A 16,110-nucleotide genomic window follows, 5' to 3' on the forward strand; every position below is an offset into this window, starting at 1 on the left:
CGCGATTGTCCCTTCCTTTTCCTCGGCTGTCGGACCGCTGCTGCGCGTGCGCAGTTGGGCGGGAGCAAGGCGCCTGCGTTGAGCGAGTTTGCGAGAGCTCTACGCATGCGCTGGGAAAGGAGCGCTCCCTGCCGAGAGGGGTGAGGATGCAGGGCGCCTCCTAAGGGCGGGGAGGAACAGGCGCCGCTGTGGGCATCGAGACAGGCCAGTGACCCGCGTGCCAGCCCTGTGCATGGTGAATGAGTGCGCCGGCCACACGTGCATGCCACTGCAGGCCTGCTCCCGCACTGCAGCTGCCCCCACGGGCCACTGCGTTGCTTGATTGCCATGCATGGGCCCCTGCAACCCCCTGCTCCCAGGCAGCTGTGGTCTGCCCTCTCTGATCCCCCCCAGGGGGCAGCTGAAGCTGCCCCTTGCCAAGATGCGTGGGTTGTTCTGTAGACATCGGCATGCACGCGAATGCTGCCTGTCCTCCCTCTGGGCAGCTGCTTATGATCCTCTCGAATGGATGCGTCATCATCTCGCAAAGAGCAGGGAGGCTCGGTGGTGGGGCCACAGTTTGGAGCTGAAGGGGGCAGGTTTCCATTCCATGCTCCAACTGCAGACTGGCAGCCTGATGTTGAGCGAGTCTCTTGTCCTCGCTGTGCCTCCTTTGAGAACAGGCTAACCCTGCTGTGATGATCTGCTTAGGGTGGGAATAGGCCCCTGCCTTCTAGTGAATGGAATCGCTCAGTTGTGGTTTCCCCCTAGCTTGCTCCTTTGGCCCGCTGGTTAAAAGCAAGTGGCACTCAGGGGCATCTGAACCTCAAGACCTCTGGGCTTGGGACTGTGCATAGGATGCCTACCGTGGCTCTGGAAATATCTGAAGTCCTAGGCAGAAAAGTATGGGAAAGAGGATACTTGCCAGTGGTAGTGCCACAATAGTTTGAATGATTGAGTTCTGCTCAGTCAATAGGTTTCAGAACTGATTTGGCTAATTTGACCCAGAACATAACATTTTTATTTTTTAATTATGTCATAAGACCGGTACAGTTGATGGAGAGTCTCTCCCCTTTCTTCTCACAGCACAAGGCTCTAAAGTTCTGTACTTTTAAAGTGGGCCAAAGGCTCAAGGTAATGACAGATAAAGTATGGGGGGCTGCAGATTTGCTGTTTTACTTTCTTAAATTGGGTTGATGGAAGGTTACCAGGCATAATTCACTGATATTTGTAAAGTGCATCTGATGAATGATGCTATAGAACTATCAAGCTGTCTATGCATATTAATGATCAAAATCAGTTGTTAGATGCTTAATATATATTTTCAACCTGACTCTCATGTTGGCATGAGATGGGGCGCTGGCTGGGCAAGGCAGCATACCAACACTGAGATAGAAACGTTCTGTTAAACCCACTTCCAATATGTTAGCATCAAATATGACAGATGCTGCCTGTCCAGATGGTAAGTGGGAATCAGACAAAATTCAGACAGCCTACACAACCGCTGTTGCTAGTTTTAGCTATCCAAACCAGGAGGCCAGCAGCCTGCAACTGGACAGGGACAAAAGGAAATTGAACAAAGGTTCCAGTCGAAAGGGGTATTTGTTCCAATCCTCTCAAATACCCCTAATGGCCAAAATCGCTAAGGGGTCACTGAAGGGGTGAAGCAAATGTCAGCCCCCGCATTTATGGCTAGAGTACAAACAGCTAAGAAACTGGCAGCTTTTCTCATCACATGATTACTGGGATTATTGTAGGGGTGGGGCATTGGCTCATCTGAATCCAGTTGGTGTTTTTTCCTCTTAAAAAATTTACACATCTTTTTAGTCCATGATATCACTGACTGTCAGGGGAGCTGTCTGTCTGGCAGCCCCACATACAGAGTTGAAGTCCCTGGTTCTGCTCCTGCTAATGGGTAAACACTGGGAGTGAAACTCTATAGGAAGTGCTTAAATTGCCAGGACTAACTGCACCCACATTGTCATTAAAGAAGTTGAGTAGGTACATCTTTTTTAAGGCCAAAAGGGATAGTTAGATCATCTAATGTGACTCATATAGTACAGGCCATAGTGTTTCACCCCTGTATTAAGCCCAATTACTCGTGCATATCTTCCTATAAGACATCCAGTCTCAGTGTGAAAACCCCGAGTGAGAGATGGGGAATCTTCCATTTCCTTTGGGAGTTTTTTCCTAGTGGTTAAATACCCTCAATTGTAAAATTGCATGCCTGGTTTATAATTTGAATTTCTCTGGCTTCAGCTTCCAAACACTAGTTTCCGCACTACGTTAAAGAGAACATTTAGCAAATTCACAAATTACACTAAGAAAATACCTGGTTTTGCATCACTGATGTTTGCGTCAAATAAAAAACTGTCCTGGAAGTCCTTAAATACTGTTGTTATATCATCTCTGTCATCCTCTGGGAATCTGGCTTCATGTATTTCAAAATATTTTCCCATAACTTTATAGTTTAAATCAATCAGTGTAATATGATTCTAAGGTCCCACCCAAAACCTAATCCAGTGATTCTCAACCCGGGTGCCTTGAGATCCTTTCAAGCGTGCTGTGGGTACCACACAATGTTAGCGCTGTTAGGTGTACAAACATGATTCACAAGATAAACCCAGGAATTTCAAAAGGAATTCATAGTGTTAAAACCATTTTGACCTGTTGTGGTCTTTCTGAGTTCTTTGCACCATAAACATTAATCTAGAATTTTTCTGTAGCCCAAAAATGAGTGAATAATAAGAGTTGCAATTTTCCAAGGGGCACTTTGAGTCTACTGAGGGGTGCACTGAGTCTAAAAAGGTTTAGAATCACTGACCTAGTCCCTGTTAAGTCAATAAAGTTAATGGATCTGTTCACGTCAGTAAGTTCTGCAGGAGTAGACTCCTTCTTGGTGTTGTAGTTTTCCCTACAAATTTCAAATTGATAGAGGCCTTGTAAATATTTTACTTTTATTGGCATAAAATTATTTTAGTTGGTCAACAAAGGACAATTATTTTAAGGACAACAAAGGAAAAGAGCTGACAAATTCTGGAAGCCTAGGAAAGGAGAGATTGTTTTTCTCAGGATTTTTTAAAGGAGTTGGGAACTTGGCTAGGCAGGAAGATCCAGCACAGGCTATTTCCAGCACAGGCTATTTCAGGTTAGTTAAACTTGAAAGACCCTTTTACCATCCATATTTTTCATGCTCTCCCAAATGTAGACAATTAAATTAGACCTTCATTTCCATTTGTAGCCAGAGGATGTGATCACCAAACTGTTATAGGAATGGTCTTACTGGCTTTTAGTTTGCTCTGATATTTCTGCTGTGAGAGTCAATACATTTATTGATGGTCTGATATGCACTGGGCCATATACAGCCTGGAAATTTTATGTGCACGATAGGGATAGAGTAGTTTCTTGCCCAACAAAATATACCGGGAGCAGTTGTTCACTGGTACGATACAATATCTATAATAGTGTATTATAACAGGGATTTCAGTCTCTTCACTGAGACTGAGGCTGGGAAGTACTTACGTATTATTTCTAATACAGTGTGACTTAGAGTTCTGGAAAACTTAGTCACTGCAGAATAGTATACCATATGGTATAAGGAGCAGTGCAGTAAATAACTCAGATGAGCTATGAGTTATTTAATGCATTGCTCCTTATACCATACGGTATAATGTGTAATGCATTACTCCTTATACCATATGGTATGGTATACTATTTTGCAGTGATTTGAGTCATAGGGACATTAGGGTGGAAGGGATTTCTTGGTTCATTTGTCCAAGAGTGTACAAGAACATCTGCCTCAGCCCTTCTCACGACCAACTGAAATAGCTGGAAAAATTCTTCTTTGCTTATAATACAAATTCTTCTGGTCATGGATTGCATCTTCCTCTTTATATTGACAGTGGCCAGCACATCCTCATGCTATCCCAGCACCAATAAACACTTTGGAGAGTGGACCAGGCAGGGCGGATATTTTAATGGCTGGACATTGTGCCTTTGTGCTCCCACAATGATTCAGAATTTGGTAACGAGATGTCTAAATCTGGTACGTTTCATTCCAGTGCATCTGCTAGCACAATCCTTTAATCCAGGGATCCATCTTGATCCAGTGTACGGTGCTTGATCCGTTGTACCTAGGGAATGGCTCATTGCTTGGGTTTTGGTCAAGCATCTTCAGAAAGGGGCTGGCTTCCTGAGTGGGATCATGGTGGCTGTTGTTGAAACCTGGGGAGATGTGGTGCTGCCTCGATTCATGTTTTTTTAATGCATTAACCCATACATTTATCTGCATTAACCCTGCGACTGAACCCGAGGGCCACTAGCTGCGGAAGCGGAGGATGGATCAATCCCTGCTCTGCAGGAGGAGGTTTCTTTGTGAAATGACAGTTTTGCAGGCAGCAGTGCACGTACTTCCCCCAGGGCAACTAAAGCACCGCAGACAGGCTATCCCCCATCCCCTTTGCAGAGCTCCAGCTCAGCAGCCCTGTGCAGGGGACACTGGCAGCCTACAGCTGAGCCCGCATGCGCAAGGCGAGGCTGCGCAGGGAACGCCGGGAAATAGAGTCCTTGGGGCGCGGGCATGCCCGGAGCAACGGGCGTGCGCGGGACGTGCCGGGAGCAGTAGTTCGGCGCGGCGCAAGGCATGCCGGGAGCTGTAGTTCGCGGCGGGGCGGTGCCAGGTGATGGGCAGCGCCGAAGCGGCGGCGCCGGGATCGCCCGGCATGGAGGTCGGGCCGGCCGGGGAGTGGCAGGACGGCAGGTGCGGCCCGGGGAGCAATGCGGGAGTACTCGTGGGGGCAGCATGGGGGTTATCATGTGGGGAGTATTAATGGGATCAATTCGGGAACAGGAACTGGTGGGGGTACTATTGTGGGGGTGGGGCAGCGCTGGGGTAGTAATGGTATGAGGTATTAGTCACTGCTGAGGGTAATGGTGTGGGGGTAATAGTGGGGGGAATGGGGCAGTGCTGGAGTATTAATGGCGTGTGGGGGAGTAATAGGGGGATGGGGCAGTGCTGGGGTAATAATGGGGATTGGGAGGTATCCTAACTGTTGAGGGTAATAATATGGGGAGGGTGTGGGGGTAATAACGGGGGGATGGGGCAGCACTAAGGGTAATAGGAGTGTAAGGTATCAGTAACTGGTTGGGGAAGTAACAGGGGTATGTGGGGCAGCATGGAGAGTAATAATGAGTGATGAGGCGGTGCTGGGGTAATAATGGAGGGTGTGAGGTATCAGTAACTGCTGGGGGTAATCCTGCGGGGGGTGGGGCAGCATGGGGTAATAATGTGGGGGGGGTGGGGCAGCGCTGGAGTAATGGGGGTTTGGGCTGGGCAGCATGGGTAGTAATGAGGGGGCAGCACTAGAGTAATGTGGAGTAGCTCTGGGAGTAATAATGGAGGTATCAGCGACTGCTGGGGTAGTAATATGGGGGTGGGGCAGCATGGAGGGTAATCATGTGGGGGGATGGGGCAGTGCTGGGGTATTAGCGGGAGGTGTAAAGTATCCATGAGTGCTGGGAGTAATGCTGTAGGGGCAGTGCTGGGGTAGTAACGTGGGCAGCGCTGGGGCAGGTGTGTGGGTAGCTCTGCCTTACCTGGGGTGCGGCTGGAGACTTTGGGGGGACGAGCAGGCTGCACGTGGGCTGCAGCTGGGCACGGGGCAGCGGGTGCGTGTGGGTGTGCGACGGTGGCAGCATGTGGGGGGCTGAGCTCCGCTTTGAGCTGTCCCCTCCCCAGCAAGGTGCAGCCCTGTCTGCCCCATCACCAAGTCGCTCTGCCCTAGCCCCGGTCAGCATCGGGGCTGTCGGAAGCAGCCAGAGCTGCGGGAGCGAGGACAGAGCTGCCTGCCTGTGACCTGCTGCTCTCTTGCCTGTCAGCAGCTCTGCCGCGGAGGTGCAAGGCTCGCTGTTCATCCAGCCTGCCCTTACGTGACAGACCTGTGCCTGTAGAGGCAGTTGCTTTTGGTCTCTGTCCTGTTACGCTTCTGGCAGTCGGCTGCATTTGTGGCAACGCTGCCTGTTCTAGGAGCGTCAATGAAATCCTTAACCTGCCTTTAAAAGCTACTGGGTTGTGAGGCCTCACACTGCCTCGCAACCCAGCGCGGTGGATTCGGTGACGCTGAACAGGCGACTGTTTACAACAGCTCAGGTTTTGGGTTCTGCTTTAAAGTTGGCTTCCTGGGCTGAGCGTGGAAGCTACTCTCCAGGTTTATTTTGCTGACAACCATCATTGATTTTAGGCAGCATCCACTCTTCCAGGTCCTGGGATGCCATCTAGTTCCAGGCAGGCAGAGGTGAATGGTGGAGTGGAGCTTGGGTGCCTGCTGTGGCAGGACAGTTGAAGCTGCGGGTGGCTGGGAAGCATTGGAGGCTGTTTGCGATAAGCATCCCAACAGGAAGTTTCTGCTAATAAAGAATATCAGTAACCGCCGTGCCATTTTAACTGCAGCTAGGTCCGAGTTGACTTGCCGGGGTGGGTGGGGTGGCTGCACTTCTCTATGCTGCTGTATCTGGCTCCCTGATGATTTGGGAAGGAGTGGCAGTGAGCACACCTGTCGTGGGGTGCAGAGGTAACTTTAGCCGGTCTCTTGTTTCTGAGCAAAGCTTGGAGAGGCAAATCCCACTGCTGTGGAGCGCTGCCCTGCCCAGCGTGTGCTGGAAATACAACAGCTGCAGCGATGTATTTCACTGTAGCATTGTGATAAGTCTTGGTGGAGGTGTTAGGAGCCCTGGAAAGCAAGTGGCAAGTGTTAATGGTGGACACATCAGGGTTTGCCTGGGTTCCCCCTGGGAAAGAGGAAGACATGGTCCCCTTTGGTGGGTCACTTGACTGATAACAGGTTGCTCAGCGGTATGTGCTGAGAAGGAGTCTGGCATTCCCCATGCTTGCTGGTGCTGGCTTCTGTATATGTGCCATTACACTAGGTGCAGAGGGCACATGATTGAGACTGAAGGTGAGGGAAAGGGCCTGTCCGAGAGGGTTCCTGCTTTGGTCATAAATCCCAGTCACTGCAGACGTAAAAGGCTGGTTGGGTGGAGACCCAGGGCCTGGAGAAGAGGAGGCTCTTGTGTCTGCTTTGCTCCATGGATGTGTTCCAAGCCTGTCACTAAGGAGCAGCCAGAGCAAAGGCCTCATTGAAAACAGGGCAGAGGCCAACCATCTCTTTCAGCTGGCAAAGTGGCATTCGGTGCCGGGGGCCAGGGCACATGGCATAAAAGAGGCATCTGTGTCCTGACAAACAGTGGAAGGTCCCTTCTCCATGGGGAAGCCCCGAGAGAGCGCAGACTAAGCAGCAGCTGCATGTTTGACCTTCTGGGTTTCGAGGTGAAGGGGAGGGTGGGGGGAGCAGAGCCCGGACAGCAGAGTCCTTAAGGGGAAATCAGGGTGAGCAGCTGCAGCATAAAGCAGCTAGTGTCACTGTGTGCAACATGAAGAGCCAGCCAGCACGTCTGGCCAGCTGTTTGTTCTCAGAAACACCACTGTGGCATTATGTGGAGCTATTGGACTGCCATCTCCCAGCACAGATCGTCTGGGGGGGGTTACATGCATGAGCCTACGGGCTGCCCTCTCTACACACCCTCTTCTCCCCCTCTTCCATGCACATCATGCCGAGCAAGTGCAGGGGTTTCTCTCGGGTCCTTTTATTTCCCTCGGCCGTCCCTAAGAACGTGTTAGACTCTTAGAACCGAAATCGCCTTCCTTGCGGCTTACCCCCCAGTTGTGTTTGGGGTGCAGATCCTGGTGATAGCATCTAGAAGCTGCATTTCAAGAGCATGCCGCAGACCTATAACAGAGCTGGTCCTTGCCCTGGTATATATATTAGTACTGGGCTGGGGGACTGGCTTTTCAAAGAGCTTACTGGCTTCCAGATAAAGGACTATTGAAATGTTCTGCAAAGCAGACCATAGCCTAGCAGTCCCTGTGTGACCTGGAGGCCGATAGATGTGTGTCCATGTTGTCGCAGCATGCAGGTAGTGTGCCTGCGGAGCAACTTAAGGGCCACCCAGGTCCTGGAGACTGGTATCCCCTCTCCCACATGGTTCTTGCCACTTGTGTTTGTAGCATGTGGGGCTGGTGAAGAAAAATTGCCATATGGTGTCTGTTTTGAGCCCGCAGGAAGAACGTTGCTCCTCAAGCTTTCAGGCTGACGTCTCTGCGAAACAGCAAAATTATATGCTTGGGAGGAGAAAAAACAAGCCTCTAGGTGCTTTTCTGGACTATCAAGCCCCTGGCTAAGATGGGACGGGCTTCCCAGCAGGAGGTGTGAGTGGGGTTTGCCTGTAGAGCCTGGACCGTGCAGCTATCCTGGCTATGCCATCAAGTGTAATAACCAAAGTGCCTTGCAGACCTCCACAACTTAACCCCTTGATACGCTGTGCATGGATGCTTGCCCTCTGTACTTGGAGGTCTGTTGGACATCCTCTGCCTGTTCTGCTGTTCCCTGCTGAGTTAGATGGCTTGCTGGAGGTCTGCTTTTTATTTTCCTCTTCCCAGCATGCCAAGCCTGGGTGAGGAGCAGGCTTCCTGTTGGCTGCTTGTCGTCTAGGAAACCAAACAGGGACTGCTGAAAGCTGGCTGTGTTCAGCAATGGCTTTGCAGGTCACCTTTAAAAGTGGCGAGAAGCACTGGCAGCAGACCTGGGAATGGCTCCAGCTCTGTGGAAACCCTGCAGAGATCCCTCAACAGTTCCCCGCAGACCAAGCTCTTTCTAATGCAAAAAGGGACTGGGTGACCTGAGGTCAGGAAAAGCATCAATTCCTCCTATGTTCCCTTTAAAATGGATGGTGGTGCCTGCTGTGGAAAGGGCACATGGGCTTCGGTGGGCAGCAAGGTGAAAATGGGGTTCCAGGCTGATAATCTGACTGCTGTTTGGGTTTTTTTTTAGTCTTATTCAGCAGCACAGCTCCCTGATTGTGCCCTGAGTCATCTGCAGTGACTTCACTTTACTAGGCCCTGCTTTGATTCCTCCTAACCCTGTCTCATTCTTGCAGTCCTGGGAAAGGACTTGGAGGTTATTATGTCTTTGCATTGCTAAGGGAGCTCCGACTTTTCTGGCAGAGGTCACACCTATGAAACAGCTCCTGGCACTAGGCTGGCATGTGTGAGGCTGCCCGCATGCTCTGCTTGGCAGCATCTTTGCCAACTGCCATGCATAAGTGAGACAGCTGAGGCGAGTTTGCAAGTCTGGAGGTGAAGGCTGGAGGTGAAGTCATTGGAGCATTGAAGTGTGGGGACACTGAAGCGTCTTTTTTAAAGTGAGACATACTTGAATTCTCTTTGAAATACCAGTGAGACTCACTAGTTTGGAAACCCTAAAATGCTGCTTCTTTCCAGCTTGTATTAACTCTCCCTCCCTGATTTCTGCAGGTCGTCCAGCCTGTATTAACGCTCGCTCCCTGATTTCTGCGGGTCAGAAGTTGGTTGCCTAGTGCTGGTTCCCAGTCCATGAGGTTCTTGCAGTGACGAGCTGTGTGAACACTTTCAAGTAGGGAGCCTCACTGCGTGTCAGTCCAGGATAGGCACAATCTGCACAGGGCCAGGTACAGTGTCGAGGTTGATCCCTGTGCCTGGGTGCCAAAGCTGCCATACTTGGCCCAGCTGCAAGTTGCTTCATGGCTCTGCGCCTTCCCTGCCGGGGTCAGGCAGTTCTTCTACATTGTTTTTTTGATGAGTTGGTTTTTTTTACGATTCCTGATAACTGGCGGAAGTCTGCCTTGTCCTACCCTGTATCCTGGCAGCGGAGATGGGAGGATCTCTCCGTTCTGGCTGCTCTAATCTAAACCACTAATATTGTGCAAGGCATCCTGCTTATCTGCGACCCTATGTAGCCATGTAATCTCAGTGTCCTCGCCTCCCTCTTTTCCCCTTCTCCATGCCTTCCTCATCGTATCTCTTCCCAGGGGCCTGGTTTGTGCTGAAGCTCTAATTCTCTAGTCAGACCGTTGGCAGCAGAGGTATCAGAGTCCACTCGAGCAGATCAGATTGCAGGACTGAGTCCCTGCACTGTCTACTTTTTTGGCCCAGGAAGAGATCTTGGTCTGGGGAGAGCCATCCTGATCTGTGGAACAGCCTTTGTGATATACCAGCACTTATTAGACATAGGAGGTGGCATGAAAAAACTTATGACTGTCCTATAGCTCTGTACTACACTGCCGCTTTTCCTTGGGGGATGAAGGCGACTTTGTGTCAGACCCTCCTTGCGTTTGTAACTAAGCGTAGTAGTGATTACTTTTAATACAGTGATATTTGAGGGGAAATAAACCTTCTTATACTAATCCCAATGAGGGAGTCCTCAGGAAGAGAGAGCAGGCACGCTCCAGTCCCGGCCCCCTAGGCCCTGCTTTCTGCAGGTGCCCTCTTGGCATGTTACAAGGCACATGTCTGCAAATGCATTTGCAATCTGTCAGTACTTTTTCAGTTTTAAGCAATATTAGACTCTGTCCTTTATGCTGCGGTCTCTGTCTTGGCCTGGGACACCCAGGAGGGGTTATCCAGACACCTAGCAGAGGGGCTAACAATGGCAGCATAGTCAAGATTTCTCAATCTCAATCTTCTTCTCTAAAATAATACCCTGGAAATAGCTATGGAAACTTTTTATTTATTTATTCATTTTTTGGGGAAGAAAATTGATTACCTGGATCCACACAATTGGTCATTCCACGGTTTAAAATTGCTCTGGGATGAAAGCGCCCTAACAGGATCTGGCTCTGTTGAAGGGCAGTCTCATGTGCCATCCTTTGGCTGGCCACTGGGAGACGAGGCATAGCCATAGATAGAGCATAGCCAAATTACAGAGGAATGAATGCTGAGAGTTTCACATGCAGGTGTGTTTGCCCAGATGTGCTGCTCTGGTGTTTTGCTCCTGGGTGAAGTACATCTATGTAGAAGTTCCTTTGCATAAAGCCTGTGCCAGCCCGTGTTTCAACTGCTGCGGGGTCCCCAGAGAGTGAAACTGGGAAGTGGTAGTGGGTAGTGGTGCTTGTGTAAGTCATGGGGGAGATGCAGAGGGTAAGCACGGGCCTTGGGCCCAAGGCAGATGTGCTGTGGGGTTTGTAACCCAGGGTAAGGTAGCGGACAGAAGGATTCTCTCCCCAGGGGAGTGCCAGAGCAATTTGCCCTGCAGGAAACGGAGGCAGATGCTCAGAGCTGGACAGTGTCTGAAAGCACATGCTATCTGAAGCTGGGGTAGAATGCCTGAGTGACTGCTGCAAGTGGGGACTCGGGTAGAGCTGTGAAATGAGTCGGTAGGAAAAATAGCCACTACAGTTTGCTTCTTTTCTCTTGCATGGAGCTGCGTGCCCCTGTTAAGCTCTAGAAATAGTGATCCAGCCTGTCCTTAAACACCGTGAGCAAGAGCATCAGCTGGTGGACATTGTCTGAGCTCTCCTGGCTTGGAGACCTTCACACCCAGCTGCTTGATCTGTGCCTGTGATCTCTGTCCCGTCTTGCTTGATACAAAGCACTTTAAGGGTTTCTTCGGTGCCATAATACCAGATGCAGTAGTTAGGGGGGAAATCCTGCCTCCTGCAGCCATTGCTTTCTCAGAGGAAATCCTTCTCCTGGAAACTTGAATCTGTTCCTAACCCTTCCCCACCTGCTCTGCATAGCCCCTCTCTCCAGAAAAGTCACAGCTCGCCATCACATGCCCCTTTTGGTTTCAATTGTAGCATGTGGTGCTGAGAAACCTGACTTTATTTCAGGATGCTGCTAAATCTTCCTGCCAAGCCTCCGTTCTGCTCCCTCACAGTCACCAGGAGGCTCTTGCCCACTGTTTGAGGAAAACACTCCAGTCACCCTGGCAGTGGGCAAACACTGCACAAACAAGAGGTTAGATCGTGCCATTGAACTGAGAGTGAACCACATGCAGACACGCACAGTCATTTGTGGGGAAAGGCCTGCCTTGCCTCTGGGGTTTTCTGTTTAGGCACCAAACATGCAGACATGTGGCTGCTCTCTCCTGAAATGTGTCCTCTGCTTCCCCAGGGTGGAAAGTTTCCCTTGTTCCTCTCTCCTAAGTTGAAGTACTTTCTTCCCTGGGTTGGGGATCCCCTGGGATTTTTTTTTTGCAGTGACTTTAGCTTCTCATCTCCGTAGTCCTGTATGCCTGGGTGCAGCTTTCCCTGGAGCTTGGGAGTGCTGCTGGAAGCATCCGTCGCAAAGGGGTCCTGGGGAGTTGTTGGAAGCCCATCCATTGCTGCTGCCCGTGCCAGGTCCAGCAAATGAGAACTGAAAGCGAACCTCCCACACTGCAAACTCTTACAATCTTCAGAGTGCCAGCTCTGCTGTCTAGACTGAGCTGCCACATGGCAATTTCCTTCCACATCAAAAGCCCTCAACATCTGTAGTTCTCAAGGTTCTTGTTGCAGTGATAAATGAAGTTCCACCCCAGAGCTGGCTGCATTTTGGGGGTGGGCAGAAATTCCCACATATCCCACTTGCAAAGGGCTCCTGGATCCTTCAGAATGAGAAGTGTGGCTTTTCCCAGTCAGGTGAGGGATACCTGCAATGCTAATTGCTGTCCTCCTACATTTCCTTTCCTACAGCCTTATTTCATTGTTTTGTTTGGAACACAGCATGTGTCACTCTCTCATTCCCTGCTAGGAGAATATGGTGACTCCAAGCTGCTGGAATGCTGTTGCCCTACCTTTGGAGGGAACATGCAATTCCCCCTGGATGAGACAGGCTGTATGGTAAGAGCCCTGAGTCTTACCCAGCTTTCCTGAGACTCTGACGTAGGTGAAGCCAGGTGCTTCTGCAGCATGCCTCTATTAGATGTGTTATGTAGCAAACAAATGTTAACAACGAGGGAGTTTCCCCTGAGTCACCAACTGTAAGATCTATGCTATGGCTGTGCTTTCACTTACACTTCCTGATTCTGGGTGAGTGAGTGCTAGAAATATCTCACAGAGGTGGTGGTCAGATGACTGGCACTGAACAGATGCAGCTGCTGTCTAGCCACGAGGCTGCTACCTTCGTGGTCTCTCCCCCACCCCCCTAGGATGCAAAGCAAGCTCCACCGGTGCTTTTTCCTCCCCTCTCTGCATGCAGTCGGGACTTGTGGTAGAGGCGATATCTTTATTGGACCAACTAGATTTTTGCAAAAACAATTCTTTAATGGCAAGCTTTCGGGCACAAACGCCCATTTTCAGGCATTGGAGAAAAGATTGTCAAAGCTCCTCTGGTTAGAAATGAAAGTTCACATTTCATAGAGAGGGGAGGAAGCTTTGTACTGGCATCAGACTGAGTTGGCCAACTCGGGGTGTTTCCAAAAGGGCCTGTTTGCCTGGATCCAGACAAAGGCACTAGCTTTGGCAGTTTGCTCTCTCCCTGCCCTGCTGCTTGAGTTAGGCCCTGTTCATTTGGAGATGCTGTTAAAAGCAATAGCTAAGCTCTGATGATTGTCCTGATGTGGCAACAGTTCTGATGGTGAGCACCCAGTGGAGAATAAAGTGGGTGGAAGGCACACTGCACACACTCAACTCATTCCATTTGTGCCCGCGGCAGTATCTAGCTGCCCGGTCTGACATGGCGTGGTGGCATACCTGTCTGCAAGGCCCTTGCCCTGCATTTCAAGTGGTCTGTCCTCGTGGTGTGGATCTAAGAGACCCTTGGCCAGGAGGACAGCCCCTCCTGCCTCCCAAATGCGATTAGTTTGCCTCCTGCCACAAGAAACACAAGCGGCTAATCTTAATCTACTAAGTGTGTCTCAGTGCGCCGCGGGTTGTGTCTTATCCTGTTTACTGGTTTGCTTCTAGATAAAGAGGCCTTGATTGTGCTGTGTGAAGGCTGCCCTATTGCTGATCTCTCAGGGTCTAGGGAGGGTGAGGAAGCTTGCCGTGAGCAGTGTGAGTACCTCCCTTGGAGGGCCCTCAGGGATTTTCTGGGACCCCATCCTCTGATGCGCTTCGCAGCCCCTGACAAGTTAGCATAGAGCAATTTGTGCTGTAATATGAGCCCTTTCAAACTCAGCACAAGCCCGTTCTTTCACATGTCCCTGAGAAGCTGCCAGTCCTGCCCTTTGTCCCATTGCCAAGTACATGAGCTGTTCTCACTAGATCTAGGTTTTTTGGGCAAAATTAATAACACCCTGCCCCCCAAGCCATTTAAGCCAACAGCAAACAACTCGGACCACTACAGCTTGCCAGGTTTTTTGCAAAGGAGGAACTGAACTGAGTGTTGCTCTCCTTTGCTGAACTTAATCGGTGCTCAGACAATGAGAAAGCAAGAGTCTTGGCAAAGGCCATCTTTGCAGCTGAGAGAAGCTTCCTTCCAAAGACCCAAATGATGGGATTGTTTCACATTTTTAAATCCATAGTTTCATAGTTTGTAGGGTCGGAAGGGACCTGAGCAGATCATCAAGTCTGACCCCCTGCCATGGCAGGAAAGAGTACTGGGGTCAAATGACCCCAGCAAGATGTTCATCTAACCTCCTCTTAAACACCCCCAGGGTAGGAGCCTGCACCCCTTCTCTTGGAAGCTGGTTCCAGACCCTAGCCGCCCTGACCGTGAAGTCGCGCCTCCTGATATCTAGCCTAAATCTCTCCTTTGCCAGCTTGTGACTGTTATTCCTGGTCACTCCTGGTCATGCTCGGGGGAACAAGGACTCCCCCCCAATGCCTGCTGATCCCCCCTGACTAGTTTGTAACAGGCCACTAGATCCCCCTCAGCCTTCTCTTGTGGAGGCTGAACAGGTTCAGGTCCTGTAGCCTCTCTTCATAGGGCCTGCCCTGCTGCCCCCTGACCATGCGAGTGGCCTCCTCTGGACCCTCTCCATGCTGTCCACGTCCCTCTTGAAGTGCGGCACCCAGAACTGGACGCAGTACTCCAACTGCGGCCTGACCAGTGCTGCATAGAGGGGGAGGATCACCTCCCTGGACCTGCTCGAGATGCATCTGTGGATGCACGCCAAGGTGTGGTTGGCCTTCCTGACTGCATCCCCACACTGCTGACCCATGTTCAACTTGGAGTTAATGATGACCCCCAGATCCCTTTCCGCCTCCGTGCTGACAAGAGGGGAGTTCCCCAGCCTGTAGGTGTGGTGCCGGTTGTTCTTCCCGAGGTGCATCACCTTGCATTTGTTTGTGTTGAAACCCATCCTATTCTCGTCCGCCCACCCTTGTAACCTGTCCAGGTCTGATTGTAGCCTGTTGCATCCTTCCAATGTTCCCACATCCCCCCACATCTTAGTGTCATCAGCAAATTTGAACAGGGTGCTTTTTACCCCCTCATCCAAATCGCTGATGAAGATGTTGAACAGTGCGGGCCCGAGGACCGAGCCCTGGGGGACCCCACTGCCCACGTCCCTCCAGGTCGAACATGACCCGTCCACCACCGCTCTCTGGGTGCGGCCCTCCAGCCAGTTGGCGACACGTCTGACTGTGTGGGTGTCGACACCACAGTCCCCCAGTTTCTTAACGAGAACGGGGTGAGAGACAGTGTCGAAGGCCTTCCGGAAGTCCAGGAAGACGATGTCCACTGCTACCCCTGCATCTAATGATCTGGTGATCTGATCGTAAAAGGCCACCAGGTTGGTCTGACAGGACCTGCCGCTGATGAACCCGTGCTGGTTGCCCCTAAGCATGCAGTCCCCTGCTGGCCCCTCCTGGATGTGTGCCCGCATAATTTTCTCGAACAGCTTGCCTAGGATCGAGGTAAGACTAACCGGCCTATAGTTTCCTGGGTCCTCCTTCCTGCCTTTTTTGAAGATGGGGACCACATTGGCCCTCTTCCAGTCCTCCAGTACCTCACCAGAGCACCACGAGTGCTCGTAAAGCCGTGCCAGGGGACTTGCAATGACCTCGGCCAGTTCCTTTAGAACTCTAGGGTGGAGATCGTCTGGGCCGGCTGACTTGAATACGTCCAACCCCTCCAGAAGCTCCCTAACTAAATCCTCGCTAACCCGTGGCCCAGGTGTGCCTCCCCTGGGGCCCGAGGGGGGCCCAGCAGGGAGGTGGCTGTTCTGGTCCCTACTTAGGAAGACGGAGGCAAAGAAATCGTTAAATATGTTAGCTTTGCCGTCTGGTGTGACAACCAAGTTTCCCATCACATCCTGCAAGGGCCCTGCATTACCCGGGACCTTCTTTTTACCCGCTACGTATTTAAAAAAGGACTTCTTATTGTCCTTAATCTGG

General features: G+C 50.9%; 1 protein-coding gene across 5 annotated transcripts in view; it reads left to right on the forward strand.

The window, feature by feature from the left end:
* The first annotated feature begins 25 nt into the window (after positions 1 to 25).
* RUBCN (rubicon autophagy regulator) overlaps positions 26 to 16,110 on the forward strand; it is a 55,352-nt gene continuing 39,267 nt past the window's right edge. For 2 of the 5 annotated variants that reach the window (XM_090050699.1, XM_090050701.1), the window contains exon 1: positions 26 to 140. In XM_090050699.1, the coding sequence (XP_089906825.1) occupies positions 106 to 140 (35 nt within the window). In that variant the 5' untranslated portion in view covers positions 26 to 105. Of the gene's footprint in view, positions 236 to 4,623; positions 4,739 to 16,110 lie in introns of those variants that run through there. The other 3 variants (XM_090050704.1, XM_090050702.1, XM_090050703.1) reach the window with 2 other exon arrangements.

Source organism: Crocodylus siamensis, chromosome 6 (assembly GCF_052110815.1).
Source record: "Crocodylus siamensis isolate JL-2025a chromosome 6, ASM5211081v1, whole genome shotgun sequence".
Taxonomy (NCBI): domain Eukaryota; kingdom Metazoa; phylum Chordata; order Crocodylia; family Crocodylidae; genus Crocodylus; species Crocodylus siamensis.